Raw genomic sequence first — 16585 nt, 5'->3', positions numbered from 1 at the left:
CTCCTGTTTAGGCCATGTAGCTCTCCTCCAACTCTCCACGTCACAAAGGAATTCCAACGCAGCCGGTTATCTGGCAGTTTCGTATCACAATCTGAGCACTATCAAGGATAGAGGCACTTTATTCGTGGAGCAATCGCGGGCATGCCGCAGGTATCATTGTCATTTCTCAATCTCAAGTTGCCGTTTGGCGATGCTCTCAACTTTTCGTCTCCGCTCGCTAGCAAATTGCTTCGTTTGTCGCGATGCCCTTTTGGTTCCAGGACAAGTCGCCGTGGAGCGAGTAAACCAGTTGCCAACCATCATTGCCGGCATGATGCCATCATGCCGACTATATGTGTCGGCCCAAACAATCCTCCCCCGTCTTTGACTCCGTGTATGGTCATTGCCTTCAGCTAGGCAGACTTTTGATGTTTCTTGTTTTCGTTGACATTGGTATCTTTCTCCCAAACATCCATCCCATCATGTCCCAAAACATCCTTTCCTTCTCATTCGGCAACCAGGGGTATTCTTCGTTTTTTTTGTCTTCAGCTTTTCGTTGCATGACTGGGTATAATGAGCGGGCGTCAAGTCATCAAAAGAGAACCCCCGATTCCGAGAACCAAAAGAAAAAAAAGCACATAAATAAATGCAGCAAAATCAAAAACCAGTAACAGAGCACTCAGACACAGTCGAGCAAAAACAAAACATGACAAGACGTAAACCGACCGATGCACAAGTCGACGTTCCAGGGTATTTTACGCCAGGGTATATCCAGCCGGGGTATTTGCATGTAGAGGTTCTAACACGGGGGAATCTAACGGAAAGGCCCAATAGGGGCGGGGTATCCTGAATTCATAGAATGAGATGTGGAAGGGCGCCCGCTGTCGCCGGACGCGCGGGTGCTGTGGCGAGGCGTGATGTCGCCGGGCTGAGGAATCGACAGCTTGTTGTCGATGTGAGTGCTGTAGGGTCGTGGCGCCCACGGGTTGTCGTCGTCTGGAAGGTTCACGCCGCTGTCGTTCCAGGGGTTTCGATCAGCGTTGAAGCTGCGGGTCGACTCGATTGAGATGAGTGAAGACTTGGACACGTTGCTGGAGCCCTTGAAGAAGTTGTTGGCTGAGTGCGAGCTGTTCTTTCTGCGATCCAAGAAGGAAGAGATCGACGTCATGCTGCCGGGCTTTCGGAGACGGTCGAGGATGCTGCTTCGTTCGCGGGCGACGTCATCGCCGAAGCCAGCCTTGACGGGGGAGTCAGTAGCAACAGGGGCTGGAGCATGCTGAAGAAGCTTAGAGTCAAAGTACTGCAGAGAGTCCTCGAACGAGTCCGACTTGGGGCGAGGGAGAGCGCCCTTAACGATGTTCACCTCAGCCCCAGAAGTCGCGAACTGCGATTGCATAAAGTCCATGGCATCGCGGAGACCACCAGCATTGTTGCGGGTAAAACCCCAAAGCAGAGTGACTGTAGGAGATCCATCCTCGGTGAGCTCATCAGGGTTCTGGTGAATGGTAAGCTCAACCTCGTGCTGGCTCTTCAGCTTGGGCACAAGGTCATGGGCAAACTCGGGAGACTCGAGAAACTTGATCAGCTCAGGGCTTCTAGCAAGAACGAGTTCATGCTTGTCAGGAACCATGCCCAAGAACTCGTCAACGCAGTGGGGAACCTGCCACTGAGGGCCATTCACGGTCACCTCGTCGCTGGCCTGCTCGGTGCTGGGGAAGTTGATCTTGCAGTTGTACTTCTGCTCGAGCTCGTCAATCTCCGGAAGCCTAGCAATGAGCTGGCGATGGTAGAGTCGATCAACACTGACGATCTGAGAGGTATACTCGGAGTCCTAAACCGGCATTAGAATTGACGAAAACAATAATTTGGACCTCACTTACAGCGCGGTCAACCATCTCCAGGATCTCGTTCTTGACAGCGTCGAGGTTCTGTGCGTTGCGAGCCGGGGTGCGGCAGATAACATTATCCACCTTGATGTCGTCGTCCTCTCGTCCCATACCACCTACGAAATATTAGTTTGGGTATTAGATGTGTTGATGAGGAGCATTACCTCTGTCCATAGCGTTGGAGAATTTGACGAAGACCGAGTGCTTCTTCATAATTCGCTGAATGTGCTGTCCACCGATGCCAATGATGCGCTTGTGGTACTGATCAGGAACGTGGAACGAGATGGATGCGGGCATCTCCTGCTCGACCAGCGTCAGACCCTGCTTCATGGAATCGTAGCTTGCCGCCATGACATCAATGTTGAAGTTGTACTCGTTGAAGCCGTCGAAGATGATCTGGACATTGCTCTGCCCCATGATCTTGTTGATCTTGCCGTTCTTCTTGCCACTGACGAACTCCTTGTGCTCATTGGCAAGCTCAATCTTGACACGGATCTGATACTGAGCCTGTGCAACAAACTTGATGTCCGAGATAACCTCGAGGGCGGACTTGACAGCATCATCAGAGCCAGTGATGGCAAAGTTCAGTTTGTCAAACGAGAGATCGGCATCCGAATTGGCGCAAATATCAACAAGCATAGCCCTGATGTCAGCTGGGTTGGGAAGCTGCCTAGCCTCGGGATGTTGCATGTACCACCCGGCGCTGTAGAACTGGCCGGCCTGTCGCATTGTTAGTCAACTCAAATCAAAAGTAGAGGACCTTGCCACTGACCAGGGACATGATTTCCCTAACAGTTCGCTCTACGTGGAGTCCCTCGCTGCCCTGGACTCTCACCATGTTCCGCTGGCTTGCCAGAGGGGGGAACATGATGTAGGTGCCGTTAGCCTCGAGAATCTTGCGGACCTTGTCCAAACGGCCAAGCAGAATGCTGTCAATCTTGGCGGCAGGGATGGTCACGTCCTTAACGTAGAGCCTGATCCGCTGGACCGTCTCGTGGAGCTTCTGCTTGGCGAGCTCGATCGCCTGGGGAGTTTCACCGGTGATGAAGACATCCGAGGGATCACGGCGAGTAGCGTTGGGGGGACAGTAGCGGTACATTTGCGAGAACGGAGGCGGGAAGTAGATGGCGGTACCGGTGGACGACTCGATGAGTTTGATGTTTTTGCGATGACGTCCGCAGACGAGCTGGTGGCAGGACAATTCAAGCTTGGTTCCATCGACAATACGGCCAAGCTAGAGAAGTGTTAAACTTTGCAATTAAAACGTTGAGGGGAAGTCTGTACCAGCGTATCGATGTGAATCAGGACCCGAGCCTTGGCATGCTCTGACGACAAGATGTCGCCGTAGATGGCGACTCTCCATCGCTGATCCATCCGCAATTCGGAATCACCAGTCATGCCATCCACGACAGGGGTGAGCTTGGGGCCGAGAAGGAAGATGTCGACGCCGCAGTAGCTCGAGATGTAATCCAGGGTATCGGTAACGGGCTTCTTGAGCACTCCAGCATTGAGATCGCAAACGAGTTGACCATCAACATCAATTGTGGTGCAACGCTACGGGGAGAAGTCAGAAGAGGTTTGCCAGCATGCCACAGAGGGGCCTGGTGCGAGATCAATCGAAACCTACGAGAGAAATGGGGGTATCATTCAAAATGGTCTCTCGGCTCTTGTGGACCAGCTCTGGAGAGCCCGAGAGACAGACGGTGGTGACCTGCTGGCCCTTGCCGTTCTTGGGCGTGGTCGAAAGGACATGTGCCTCGATGGGTAAGGGCCCGTTGGAGAGGTCGCGGCACAGCCTTCGGAGGTTGTTCAGGTTCTGTCCGTGGACGGGCAGCTCGTGGATCTGGACGTCGTCCGGCGCGTCCTCGGGGTGCGTCCATCGCAAGACGGCGTCAGTGGTCGCGTGAAGAATGTCCTCGGTGTCGGGGCCCGCAAGATCGGAAGCGAATGGGACGTTGAACGAGTAGTGGATCGTGGCATCGGCGGCTTGAGGGGAGGCGATGGGCTGACCAGGTTGGGCGGCGTTCTTGGGGTGGTTGAGGGCATTCATGGGCATATTGGGATTGGGACGGCCCATTCCGAAATTGGGTGTCATTCTTTCCGACCAGTGACGCATGTTTGCCAACTTATTCATGATGGGGAGCGAGGTGAAGGCGTCGTCGTCGTCGTCCGAGGCGTGGGCGGCGACGGTCGGCGAAGGTGGAGGTGGACGGGAGCGAGGACGGCGGCGGGAGGTGGAGAAGAAGCAAGAGAGAGAACCTGACCTGACCTGACCAGGAAAAAGATGAGATGAGGGCAATGATAAAAGGGAAAAAGGGTATCGAAGAAGCTGGGCAAGAAACGGTGGGGAGGGGGAAGGGGGCAGGGGGGAAGGGGGAAGAAAGAAAGATGGTGGTGTTTGTGAGCTCTTTCCAAGTCTGACGAGGGAGAGGGAGAAGGAAGGAGAGGGAGGGTTACGAAGGTCAGGTAGGTAGGTGAGAGAGGTGGAGGGAAGGATGGAGCGGAGATGCACTACGTACCTACAGTACAGTTCTGGCAGCAAAAAGCGAGGAACCTCAAGTCAGCAGGACGTGCTCTGTCGAGGACAGGACATGGAGGCCAAGGTGGAGAGGCCAAGACAATTCAGAAGCTGTGAGTGGCAGAGTAGAGGCATGGAGATACAGCTAGGGGAGGTACCTACAGCCCCTACGTACCCAGTGGCTGCGATTTACCTGGGGGAGAGTTCCATAAAAGACAGCCCCCCCGGTACATGCGCCGCCTGTGAGTGCCCTGTAAGGCCGCCCGACACAGCGAGCTCAGCTCATCCATCGACCAGCCCGAGACAAGAAACAGCCAGAGAGTGGAGCAGGAGTGGGATGAGATGCGCACCTCAGTCCGTCAGCGCGAGAGGCATGAGTACAGCATGCAGAGCCCGGGGGGAGGCGCACTCCCGTATGCAAGTTGGACCCAGTGGTTGTGCGTACGAGGGCACGAGCACGCCTGTCCGAGTGCGCTGAGAAGCAGAAGCCAGTCTGAGTGGATTTTGCAAGGGCATGGATAAACGACAGCCACTGTGAGCAGCCACCATCACTACCAAGGGCAAGTAGAGAGGTTCTGATCGCACAGATCTTGGAATCTGGTCGCTTCAGTTGAATCCCCAAGTACGTCCAATCACGTACCGCCAGCGTGAGAACTCTACGCTCCTTACCCGGGGCTAGGGCACTCTCGCTCGCAACAGACAAGTCACCAACGACGACGACCAACCCCAATGACGACAAGGTGAACAGCAGCGGGATCGCTGCCGGCCTTCGGTGACCTTCGAACGGCAGCGAAGCGGCCCCCCCTAGGGCATGGCATGGCATGGGCGCGCTTTGCGTTCTGGGCGGTGGGGGGCACCATCAGCCCAGGTGCCAGGCCAGGAGGCACCTCCTGCAGCCTCTGTCGTTGCACTGGCGGCGGCTCTCCAAACGGGACACGGGAGACAGGCTCCCCGGGGACGGGATTCAAACCGACTGCGTTCCAGAGAGCCCTAGTGGACAGCCGGAGGACTTCGGCAATGGTCCAGCACGCACAGCTTCGGAGGGAGACATCTTGACCAGCTCAGTCAAGGCACAAGGTACGAATACCCAGGTCATCCACCAAGCCGCTAGCTGGGATCACGTACCGTTGTCTTGGATGCTAACACCAACTCAGCTTAGATGGAGGACTACCTAGCTGCACGGGAATGGGGTCGTCTCCGCTGACATTCGTCCACACCAACAGGTTATCGTCAGGCCTTGCAGCATCTAAAGAGATTGTTTCTGCACAACCATGTTCCCGAGCATAAGCCAGGAGAGAGACAGAGAGTTAAAAAAAAAAAAAGGAGATTCATCAAGCTGCAACTCTAGAGATGCCGGGATACATGCTTGCCCAAGAATTGCCATCTCTCGTCAGCCGTATCTCGCTCGGTAGCGTGTCTTGGCTAAAGCTTCGATCACACGGCGTCCCCACACGACCAGGCCTCGTCTGTGTGACTTGTCTGCGACTTGCCTGTGACTTGTCCAAGGGTGAGGGAGCGAGTTGATTTGAGGTTGGCCCATGCAGGCCCAGCTCTTCTCTCCACGAGCCCGGTATCAGCTCGTCCACTAGCAACTTGTCGTTCAACATGTCAACTTGCAAGGCACCTTGTTTGACCGGTACTGCGGTGATCGATCATCATGGACGGGTATGTACTTGAACAAGGGAGTCGGCTTCCAGCATCGCGAACTGGTCAAGGGAGCCGGCATTCTTGGGTTTGTCTGTGGCGGGGCAGGGTCTGGACTGTCGGACGTGCGCGCCTGCGCGTCCTTGCATCCCGTTGATTGCTTCAGTTGCCGCCTCGAATTCCAGTGGCTTTTTGCTCTGTTCTGCTTTGCTTTGCCTTGCCTTGCCTTGCCTTGACTGCTTGCCTGCAGCTGAGAGAACCGATCACGAGCCACGCCACTCGCAGGCACATATCCCTGGGGACTCGTGGGCCACATCACACAAACGGTATGCGTGCATGTCCAACAACGCGAGGCTGGGCATGCCTAGGCCCGGAGCCTATCTGGGTATATCGAGGAGAGATTGCGACTGATGAATGCTCCTTGAACCCCTTGATAACCCAAACACCTGTCTTCTGCCGTGGAGGTATAAAAGCAAAGTCATGACTAGTGGAGATGCAGGCAACACGGCAGTCAGATTCATCAGATGTGACCATGTCTCAAAATGTCAACATTCGTACCGAAGACCCCTCCAGTTTGGTACCACCGAGTAGCCCAGTTGATTCGAGGCGATCCGACTGGTCCAGCATTGGGTCTCGGAGTCTCTCATGGCTGTCCGTGAACTTCTGAGCGTGCTGAGAAGCTGCCACGACAACATGAATAAAACAATGCTAGACAATGCTGATGCCTGTGCGGACATTACACCGTATTCCTGTTGCTCGGTGAATGGAGGATGTGATATATACCACCCCTTGGATATCATCCGACCCCTGGCAGATGCTGTCCTCCTCTGTCGACTGAGAGAGTTCTCACTGGCCATTGTCTCGTTGTGAAACGGCACTTCTGCCGGCTCTTGATTACAGCACCCATGAAAACCATTCCAGGGGAGAAGCAATTCAGTCTAGCAAACGCTGCGTTCCTCAAGATCCTGGCCTGGTCTTGTGCTGTTTTAACCCCTGCCCTGCACTCCCCGAGCTGGCATTCCCCTCTATCCGTCAGGCATGACCTCATTGACTTCTCTCCTTCTCTCGCGTTAGGGGTTATATACCTAAGGCTTTGTCTACTCATTCACGGCGCCTTGTTGGTTCGGTCAAGCTTTCTGGCTACACATCCAGACGCTCGGTGTAAGGCTGACGCCGCAAAGTAAACGTCAACTCGCATCGGTAATGTGGCCCTGTTTGCACATGCAGGTTTCCACGAGGTGAACTCGAGTTTGTGTCATTAGTGATTATTATCCTCATTCTGTCCTGTCTATCCTTGTTGTCTATTCCCTTGTATCCGTACGCCTGTGCCTCAAACATCAACGATAGACCTCCCTCCTCCCATCATCTGCATATACGATTTCCTGTGTTGCCCCCCTTGGTTGTTCAATAAAGGCAATGTCCTCCCCACCTCTCATCGGCTGGTTGTAGTACCGCTCCAAGGGCGGCCGCGCGCTGTACTCGCGTCTTACTGCCCCTTGTTCCACCGGCAAGGTACCATATTCTCGTGCATAAGGCTGCGCAGCCTCACGGCGGCTCTCCGGGTGAACACTGGTTGCATATTGACGTACGGCTCCCTCGGGGCGTACGCTCTGCACCCGTCCGTAATCCCGGGCAACCTCATACCACACGGGTTCTGCTGGTCGCACGCTGGCCGCCCTTGTGATGTAGTCTCTTGGGCCTTCCTCCACACGCCGCCTGCCTGGCGGTGCCATCAATTCCACAGGTTCCCCTGGAGGTGCCATCGGCCGTGCTGGATATTCACGTGGCCGATGGTCCCTGTAATCCTGCGGGATGTATTCTGGTTGTGTGACGACTCGCCTGGGTATATACGTCGGCGAAGGTCTCCTGTAGACCGCCCCCCCTTCTTCGTATGTCTCCATGCCCGTCTGCTTGGGCAATGCTCGAGGCGCGGCTCGTTCATAAATGATCTCGGGATCACCGGATCGAGCGGGAGGGGCGACTGAGTGCCGGATTACCGTTGGTCGTGGTGGTTCAATATACTCACGCCCAAAGGCATCTACAATAATCCGAGTCGGTGGCGGCCTTGGAGGAGCCATGAAGACATCTCCATCTGGCCTGGTCGATACTGATGAGGTCTCATAGGACCCGTGATATGGCCATGATGGACGTTGATGGCCCTCGCTTGGCCGAACCTGTGAGCTCGCTCTCCCCACTGACGGTTCTCCTGGATGGTGAGCCGAAACGAGTGGAGGCTGCTCCACAGAATACGGGCCGCCGGGTGCGTAGCGATCATCGGTGTATTCCCTCCTATAGACAGTGCTGCCAGGAACCGCAGTGCTTACCGCACGTCGAGAAGAGAGGCTCGGTCTGTCGTACCCTATCGGCATTCGGTCATCTGTTCCTAGACGGCTAGAGAGGGGTTCTGGGGGGTAATCGCCAGTCTGGCGCTCATATCTGACATCTTCGTAGCTGGGATCCTCTGGTTGACGCTGTGTGTACCTTTGGCGCTTGTTGGGGCGGATGTAAGAGGGAGCACTCATGGGAGATGGAGATCGCGGCTCTGGCTTGATGTACGGAGTTGGCTCGGCCTCGGGCGCTTGCCTGTCCGCCTTTCGCTTCTTCTTCTTTCCCTTCTTCTTTTCGGATGCTCCCCCGCCTTGGGGTGAGCTTTCTGGGCTGGTCACAGTGATAGGCTCGTTTCTAAGAGCAGCAACCTGTGCGGGTGTACCTCTGGATGAGTTTGAAGTTGCTTCAGCGGCAATGGGCGCCCGTCTAGCTGCTGTCAATGGTGATGCTTGAGCAGACCGCTCATGTGCTCTCATGAGAGGAGAAGGGGGACGGCTGTCAATGTAATGTTCACGGGGCTGCCGGCGGGGATTGGATCTATTGCTGCCCCTATGCCGGTCGATCTCCGTGTTGCTCGAGTCTTCAGAATGGCTTGGCCCAGCACCTGTGTCCTGGGCTGAAACAATCCTGTCCTCGGCAAACGATGTCAAGCCCGGGACTCGCCCAGTTTGTGACGTATTGTTTATGCTCGAGGCACTAGTGTTGGTAGATGGGTTGGCGTAGGCATGACGAGGCCGTGTCGCGCTCGGCTCGCTCGTCTCCAGATCAACATCAATGGGATGGATTCGCGAAGTGGCGGCGTTGCGGGCGTTGCTCGGCGGCTGTGAATCGATAGCGTCCAGGCCTCGGGCCTCTTCGGACTCGTTGCGGACGCGGGACGTGAGAACCGAGGATGGGGTGTTATGCTGGGACGAGTAGAAGGTGTTGTCGTCAAAGGAATCACTTGCAGTCTCGAGGTTAGTGGTAGCAGGATTGTCATCATCAGGAGCAGGCCCGGCAGTGGCTTCGACGAGTTTCAGGGCCTTCGTCAACACGTCATTAAGGTCGAAGTCGGGAATAGGCTCTCCCTGAGCAGCATTCTTGACTGCTGCCCGCCGTTGCTCAACCTCGTCCCTCAAAGTACGCTCCAGTCTCTGCCGCTGCAATTGAAACTCTGCCTTGACAAGATCATCCGACTTTTCTAGGAAAATGGGATTGATCTCAACAGTCCCAGACCCGTAAGGTTTGCTGACTTTGGTTGTGCTAGGGGGTATGGCAGGCAGGCCAGATCTTGACGCGCCCGGCTGCTGGGTTTTCGCGCCAGAGTACTGCGACTCATCTGGCTGATAGTTGGAAGCACCATTTTCGATGGTGACATCTATTGGGTGGATGGAGGATTGCACAGATGCAATCAGATTAGCCGGAGGCTTGATGCTTGGGTGTTTACCAGATAGAATCGTGTCTGAGAATCGCACGATCTTCTCGTACTGATGGAATCGATGACGCTGGGCGCTAGACAGGCCGAGGAGCTCATCCCCGCCAGCGAGCTGCCCCTGAACAACATGTCCCTGTGCCATGTCGGCAAGAAACGAAAAGCACACGTCGCGTTACCCAGTGCCTATCCAAAGCAAGGGCGCCTTCAGGTCGGCTATGCGTAAGCAAAAGATCGACGAGCAGCGGCGCGCGAGACGCGGAATTTAGCAGATGCTTCTTGAAATGCGAGATGGACAGTTGATGTTGTTTGGAGGGGAGGGATGGCAGCTCGTGGTCGGGCGGTTGCGATAAATTAATTTAGGCGGTGTGACTGGCCGGATGTGGCAGAATCGACGATCCCTGGTGGCACCAATCCGTCACCGACTGTATTGAAGGGCTTCGAGGGCTTGATGTATCCCCACTGGAAATAAAATACAAAGAGATACGAGGGGCTTTTTTTATATCGGTATGTTATATCGAATATATAAGGTTCACATGTACTTCATCCAAACACTCGACTACGTGTTGTTCCATACGCCATCAAGGTTCACCGTCATTATCACTTACAGGACTGTTGGGAGCCAGGCCTACCTACCTACCCATCTCTCTAGGATAAAGATAAAGCCCCCTCGAGACTTGCAGTTTAGATCTTAGTTCCAAGGGTGCGAAATGTCATCATCTTGAAGCACGGCACTTAAAATGTTTTGTGTAAGGGGGACACGCGGTCGTAAAAAAGCATGAGACGCTATACCAGCCACCTCTGCAGTTATCACGGCAAAATAGACCAGGTCTGGCAGAAAAATATCATAAGTAATTAAATAGCATTAGAAAGTAATTATATTACTATTTTCCTTACTTATCTCTTATTTTGCTTATGCTTAGACTATACAGTTGCACTTTTCTACTATCGTAGCTAAGCGCGGGCGTCTTGGTGTCTCAAGTTTCGTTACGACCGCGTGGGGGACTTCCTCACTGGAGATGACACCCATACCATTGACTCGACCATGGGAGACAGCTCCACTGTCGTTCTCGGGCTCCCATTGTGGCGTCCCCTGGGAGCGGACCGATCATTGAATCCTTCTAGACTCGATGTAGAGCTATGTATCTATACATATATGTCTTATTGCTTATACAAAGCATCAGCTATATCTCAAATGGGACAAGAAACTTATTTCACTTGTTTCTCTATCATGGCTCATGGTCATGATGACTTGTAGTTGCACGGAGCCTCCGCTCCCGTCATCGGAGATCGGAGCTGTCCACGCAGGTACGGTGGGGATTATTCAGCTACGCCGAAAGAGTCACTGGTGGTGGGTGGGCTACGACGTCAATATCGCTCCTATCATCGATTGAGCAAGTGCTAGTCTTCGCTTTTGGCTTGGATCGCCCTCTCAAACATTTAACTCGGCTTTTCTTGTTGATGAGCCATTCAATGTTGCAACTACGACCACGTGTCTCAGCATATATTTCACTCAATCCCGTCTTCAGATCTTTGGTCTTTCCCCCTTCACACCGTGTCTCATACCCGACATCGCACCTTCACTCTTCCAACGTCAACAGTCGCCTTACCAACACAAAGATCCGTGCCAAATCAACCATGGGCAGTACTAACGGCGTGAGCACCGGGAAGCCGGTTTTGTTCTTGTAAGTATCCCTTTGCCATGACATTGAATGAATGACTTGAGCTGACACGTGCGCAGCGACATTGACAACTGCTTGTACCCAAGAAGTGAGTTTTTAGAGAAGGGTTCATGATGACCACAGGCTAACCCAGAATCGAGGCGCCAAGGTTCATGATCTGATGGCAAAGCTTATTGACGAATACTTCTCTAAACACCTGGAGTTGCCCTGGGATGAGGCTGTGAAGCTGCACAAGGAATACTACACCAGCTATGGCCTAGCCATCGAAGGTCTCGTGCGACACCACCAAATTGATCCTCTCGACTACAATGCCAAAGTGGACGATGCGCTACCTCTAGAGGGAATCATCAAGCCCAATCCTGAGCTTCGGGAACTCCTTGAGGACATTGACAAGACCAAGGTCACCATGTGGCTCTTCACCAATGCGTATGTGAACCACGGCAAGCGGGTGGTTCGTCTTCTTGGCATCGACGACCTTTTTGATGGGCTCACCTTTTGCAACTATGCCGATCAACCCTTGATCTGCAAACCCGACCCAGAGATGTACAAGAAGGCCATGCGCGAAGCAGGTGTGGAGCGAGTGGAGGATTGTTTCTTTGTTGGTATGTTTGTTATCTTGCGTCTCGTCTTATTGAAATTGTGCTAATGAACTATTAGATGATTCTGCCTTGAACTGCACACAGGCCAAAGAGTTTGGCTGGACAGCTGCCCATCTCGTTGAGGAGGGGGTGCAGGCTCCCGAAACCCGGGCATCACAATATCAGATCCGCCATCTCAGAGAGCTGCGTGACATTTATCCACAATTTTTCAAATCGGCAGCAGGTGCCGCGTAGGTGTTGACTGGGTTAGATTTGGACGAATGAGAAGAAATCGCACATGGAATATAGACAAAACCCTTGAGAGGTGGCGTTCAAGGCACTTCCCGGAATGAGATACCATTTGCGTTATGCATTCATTAACAAGCTCGACTAAGCCTGCATGGATCAAACCCCTGACCTGCCGTTGCCCAACCTGAACTCCTCGCTATGTATGCAACCATAAAGATGTTGGCATGTGGCACCAGAGAAGCACGGAAACACTCAAGGACGTCGGATGCTGCTGATCACAGAATCCAGCTCGGACAATATTTGGTCCTTCTCCTTGATAGCTTCTTGGCGCTGGGCCTCGGCGACCTTCAAATCCTCCTCGAGTTCCTTGATGTATCTTTCCTGATCCATCTCGCTGTTGTCCAGGCCTGGGAGCGAGGAGATGAGCACTTCAATCTGCTGTTCCTTGAGAATCAAGTCTTGCGACAATTCGACCATTCCAGCTCGAAATTCGTCCGGGGGTAGGGAATCGACTGCAGATATGGTTAGTATCTAGGCGCATTTTATATGTAAAAATCGGGGTGTCGCACCCTCTTTCGGGGCATCTTTAACGTCGCGAATCTTGTCGTTGGGACCGAAGGTTTCCAGATCATGTCGCTTGTTTACATAGTGCAAGCATGCAACGAATTGCTGCGCAAGCTGTTTTTATATGAGTTAGCTATAGTATTGGCGAGGACGTGGAAGAAGCGCGAACCTGATCAACAGCATCCTGAAGTTGAGTCAAGCGGTCGCCCATGGTGGTGGCTGTCGGGTTGCTGGACTCCCGCGATAGGTAGTCCACTAGAGTGCTGCACGGAAAGTCGACGTCAGTTCACTGCGGATGCGCTATCACGTGAAGATAAGCCGGAGGGCGGGGAATCAACAATTCCGGCCGGCAATTATTGGGGCTCGATCTTGGGAAAGTGAAGTGAACACCGTTGTCTCTGGGTGAGCTATGACATGATTGGCACAGTGTGGTCCAAGTGGCAGTAATATCATGTTCGCTCTTTCATAATCAACACCCAACCCGCATCTCTCTAATTCACCACCGTGCTTGTTCGTTTTCCTCTTTTTCTAACTCTTCTCTACACTCTTTTTATTGAACACCTTGCACAATGTCCTCTCCACCCCCTCAGCCCGGGCCGGGCCAGATTCCCATGCCCATGCCTGGCCAGCGACCGACGCCCGAGCAGATCCAGGCCATGCAGCGCCAACTCGCCATCGACGCCGAGAAGGCCGGCATGACTGTGCCCGAGTTCATTGAGCACATCAAGAGACAGGCGCAGGAGCAGATGCGAATGCGCGCCCAGCAACAGGCACAGCAAGGAGGTCACACTCACGGCCCGGATTGCAACCATGATCACGACCATGACCACGACCACGGCCACTCTCACCCACAACAGGGTCGCCCCCAGCCTATTACTCCTGGACCTCCCAACCCCAAGGCCATCGCTCTCGCCAAGTTCCTGCGAGGCCAGGAGCTCAAGCTTCGAACTGTCATCTTGAACGGCGAGCGCAAGGACATGTTTCGAGGTAGGTTGGCCCGGCGCATGAAGCTATTCACATACTAAAACGGCATAGTCAAGCGAGCGCTCCGAGCCCTGCAGTCCCCCGCGTACGAGAAGGCCCGGAAGAAGAACCCCCTTCTGCCTGAAATCACCGACCGAGCTTCCCTCGAGAACACCTTCAAGCTGCTCCCCCTGAGCATGCTCGCCCTGCGAGTCTCCAAGATTGAGCCCCAGGCTGGTCCTAACGGCAAGAAGCCCAAGCGTGTCAAGGGTCAGTGGACTGTCAAGATCGAGCAGCAACAAGAGGCCAAGGACGACATGTACTACATTTGGCTGTGGGAGGGTAGCCAGATCAAGCGCCAAATTTACGCTGGTCTGGCTCTTCTCGCCATCTTTGCTATCGTCCTGTACCCTCTTTGGCCGCTGGTGCTTCGCCAGGGCGTCTACTACCTCAGCTGGGGTTTGCTGGGACTGCTTGGTTTGTTCTTTGTGATGGCGATCTTCCGTGTTATTCTATTCTGCGTTACCTATTTCACCACACCTCCCGGTCTGTGGCTCTTCCCCAACCTTTGGGAAGACGTCTCGTTTGTGGACAGTTTCAAGCCCGTGTGGGCTTGGCATGAGGTCAGTAGAGGTTTAGTGGAGGCGAAACCAGAGGAATGCTAACTTGACCACAGACGGAAAAGAAGAAGAAGAAGAAGAAGGCGGCGGCGGCTGCTCCCGGAACCAGCCCCAACCCAGCCTTCGCTGCTGCTACAGGACAAGTTGCGCCTACAAGCGCGACGACGACAGGCACAGATACCCAAGTCAAGACTGGTGTACACCAACGGCACTACGAGGCGCCAAAGGTCGAGGAGCTGGCGGACGACGAGTAGATCTTGTACAAAAAGTTGTGAACCCGGGTGGTTGGCGTTTTCTGGAATTGTGTATCAACATTTCTTGCTATTTGTGCAGTCATTGGTAGTAATGGAGCAGGATGTCCTCGATATAAGACATTAGTCGATACGAGAATGCAGCCGATAGTCGTTGGTGTTGTGTTTCTTGATACCTACTTGGCATTGATATCTCCCCCGAAAGCTGGCCTATATACATGAGTACTTGAGCTTTTACCCTTGAGTGCGGCCTCAGAAGGATTTGCTTCACTGCTGGCATAGACCTAATAGTAGGCTCATTTCACAAATCATCTTTTTCTTTTCGGGATCTAAAAACAAACCAAAGCTCCTCGCCGGCCAGAATCCATGAGAACAGCAAAATCGAGTCGCCTCGCTCTCCGACCCCCTTTCCTGGAGGCTCTACAGTACTACCTATTGAAACAAGCAACAAACCAATCCTCGCGCCTACAGCTCCTCTCACAGGAACGCCCCTAGGAGCATCATGGCTCACAGTTGGAGGTGCTTGTAAAAGAAGGTCCCGTCCTTGAGCTCCCCTGTTGGACTCAGACCATACCTGGGGATCTGGCCGAGCTCGATGTAGCCAAACTTTCTATACACCTCCTCCGCGACACTTCCAGCTTCGGTATCGAGGAGCTGTATTTGAGACCAATCCGGTTAGAACGTTTCTTCCGACAACACAAGGGGTTAACTTGATCCAACTTACCAGTACCGTCCTGCCGCGCCGCGCCGCCTCAGCTTCGAGAGCGGAAACCAAAGTCCTGGCACCTCCTCTGCCGCGAAACGTTTTGTGGACGAGAAGTTTCTCTACGACGCCGCGGAATGGTCCCGTCTCGGAGGAGGGCATGGCAAGCATGACAACGCCCATAACATCGGACCCCTTCGGCCGAGAGCCCGGCTCAGATTCGTTGAGGAGGATGAAGATGAGACGCTTGCCATCAGCAACCTCTGCGATGCGCTCCTTCCACCAGGCGAGGAGTTTCTCGTGGGATAGAGGGGGAGGAACGTGGCGATGGTGCGGTCATGGGTGATGCAGGATGCGTGGATGGCGGCGAGATAGGGGATCAAGTGGCCGTGCTGGCTCGGGGAGAAGAGAGCTACCGTTCCTGCGCCAGACATTTTGAACAAGTAATTCGTATGAGTTGGGAGTATTTGGAACAAAAGCTGCGTAGTAACGGACGTGGTAGTTGTGAATAAGCCGTCAAGTAAGGGTATAGATGGATGTCAATGCATAGCCCACATGGGGGGAGGGCTTGTGGTTGTCTTCAACTTGGGCCGCAACAAGTCTGGTTTCGGTTGCCCAAAGGCGATTATACGGCGAGTTGCAGAGGCTGGTCGAGCGATGTTGATGGTTGGTGAAGCTGATGCTGGGCAAGATTTTAGAGGCTTATTGATGAGGGGATATTGGTTCGTTCTCCGATCAAGCGGACCAAGACCAAGACATCCCAGGTTAGACTCAGATCCAGGAGAAGCCGAGTAAACTCAACTCAATTGACTGGTAAACGACTGGGCAAAGTAGAGCTAGTATGAGGGAGAGGGAGAGGCAGAGTAGAGAAGAGACTCTGGTGTTATCAAGAGGTGACGGTTCGGAGAATATCGGCACAGGAAGTTAAAGGGTGAATGTCGACGGAATGGGTACTCCGTCAGTAGTCCAGAAATGAATGAACGAATTCACTGATGAATCCTCCGTCCAGCAAGAAGAAGAAGAATCACAACCCATCCACCATTTGCAAGGTTTCGTATGGAGCCGCCAGGAAAAAAATCATCCGAATTTTCAAGCCCCTGCAAGCCACTGCAGCGAGCCCTGGAAGACAGCGAGTGCCAGCACCTTCCAGCGTCTCGGCGCCGGCGCCGGGCCCCTGAGTCTGCTGCCCAAGGGGTACTGGGTTGGTGG

General features: G+C 53.8%; 6 protein-coding genes across 6 annotated transcripts; 2 read left to right on the top strand and 4 right to left on the bottom strand.

Annotated features, from left to right (window-relative positions):
* Positions 1-793: 793 nt before the first annotated feature.
* Positions 794-3981, bottom strand: MRS44_006527 (uncharacterized protein; the record flags this gene model as incomplete). Its single annotated transcript, XM_046280516.2, has 6 exons — positions 794-1810; positions 1860-1981; positions 2030-2585; positions 2638-3099; positions 3150-3419; positions 3493-3981. 6 exons carry the CDS (start codon positions 3979-3981, stop codon positions 794-796), a joined length of 2916 nt encoding a protein of 971 aa, XP_046139869.2.
* Positions 3982-7364: 3383 nt separating this feature from the next.
* Positions 7365-9911, bottom strand: MRS44_006526 (uncharacterized protein; the record flags this gene model as incomplete). Its single annotated transcript, XM_046274588.2, has 1 exon — positions 7365-9911. One exon carries the CDS (start codon positions 9909-9911, stop codon positions 7365-7367), a length of 2547 nt encoding a protein of 848 aa, XP_046139871.1.
* Positions 9912-11404: 1493 nt separating this feature from the next.
* MRS44_006525 (uncharacterized protein) lies at positions 11405-12281 on the top strand (the record flags this gene model as incomplete). Its single annotated transcript, XM_046280517.2, has 4 exons — positions 11405-11451; positions 11508-11536; positions 11589-12050; positions 12106-12281. The coding sequence occupies 4 exons, from the start codon at positions 11405-11407 to the stop codon at positions 12279-12281; spliced, it is 714 nt and encodes a 237-aa protein (XP_046139872.1).
* A 246-nt stretch (positions 12282-12527) lies between these two features.
* MRS44_006524 (uncharacterized protein) lies at positions 12528-13050 on the bottom strand (the record flags this gene model as incomplete). The annotated part of the gene is made up of 3 exons (XM_046284732.2): positions 12528-12787; positions 12845-12953; positions 13009-13050. 3 exons carry the CDS (start codon positions 13048-13050, stop codon positions 12528-12530), a joined length of 411 nt encoding a protein of 136 aa, XP_046139873.1.
* Positions 13051-13408: 358 nt separating this feature from the next.
* Positions 13409-14676, top strand: MRS44_006523 (uncharacterized protein; the record flags this gene model as incomplete). Its single annotated transcript, XM_046274589.2, has 3 exons — positions 13409-13826; positions 13875-14425; positions 14479-14676. The coding sequence occupies 3 exons, from the start codon at positions 13409-13411 to the stop codon at positions 14674-14676; spliced, it is 1167 nt and encodes a 388-aa protein (XP_046139874.1).
* Positions 14677-15180: 504 nt separating this feature from the next.
* Positions 15181-15810, bottom strand: MRS44_006522 (uncharacterized protein; the record flags this gene model as incomplete). Its single annotated transcript, XM_065621801.1, has 3 exons — positions 15181-15327; positions 15398-15652; positions 15793-15810. The coding sequence occupies 3 exons, from the start codon at positions 15808-15810 to the stop codon at positions 15181-15183; spliced, it is 420 nt and encodes a 139-aa protein (XP_065477873.1).
* Between the last annotated feature and the right edge of the window lie 775 nt (positions 15811-16585).

The sequence above is a fragment of the Fusarium solani genome (assembly GCF_023522795.1).
Source record: "Fusarium solani strain SB1 chromosome Unknown bctg00000003_1, whole genome shotgun sequence".
Classification (NCBI taxonomy): domain Eukaryota; kingdom Fungi; phylum Ascomycota; class Sordariomycetes; order Hypocreales; family Nectriaceae; genus Fusarium; species Fusarium solani.
Note: the sequence above shows the minus strand (reverse complement) of the source record. Positions and strands in the feature narration are given on the sequence as shown.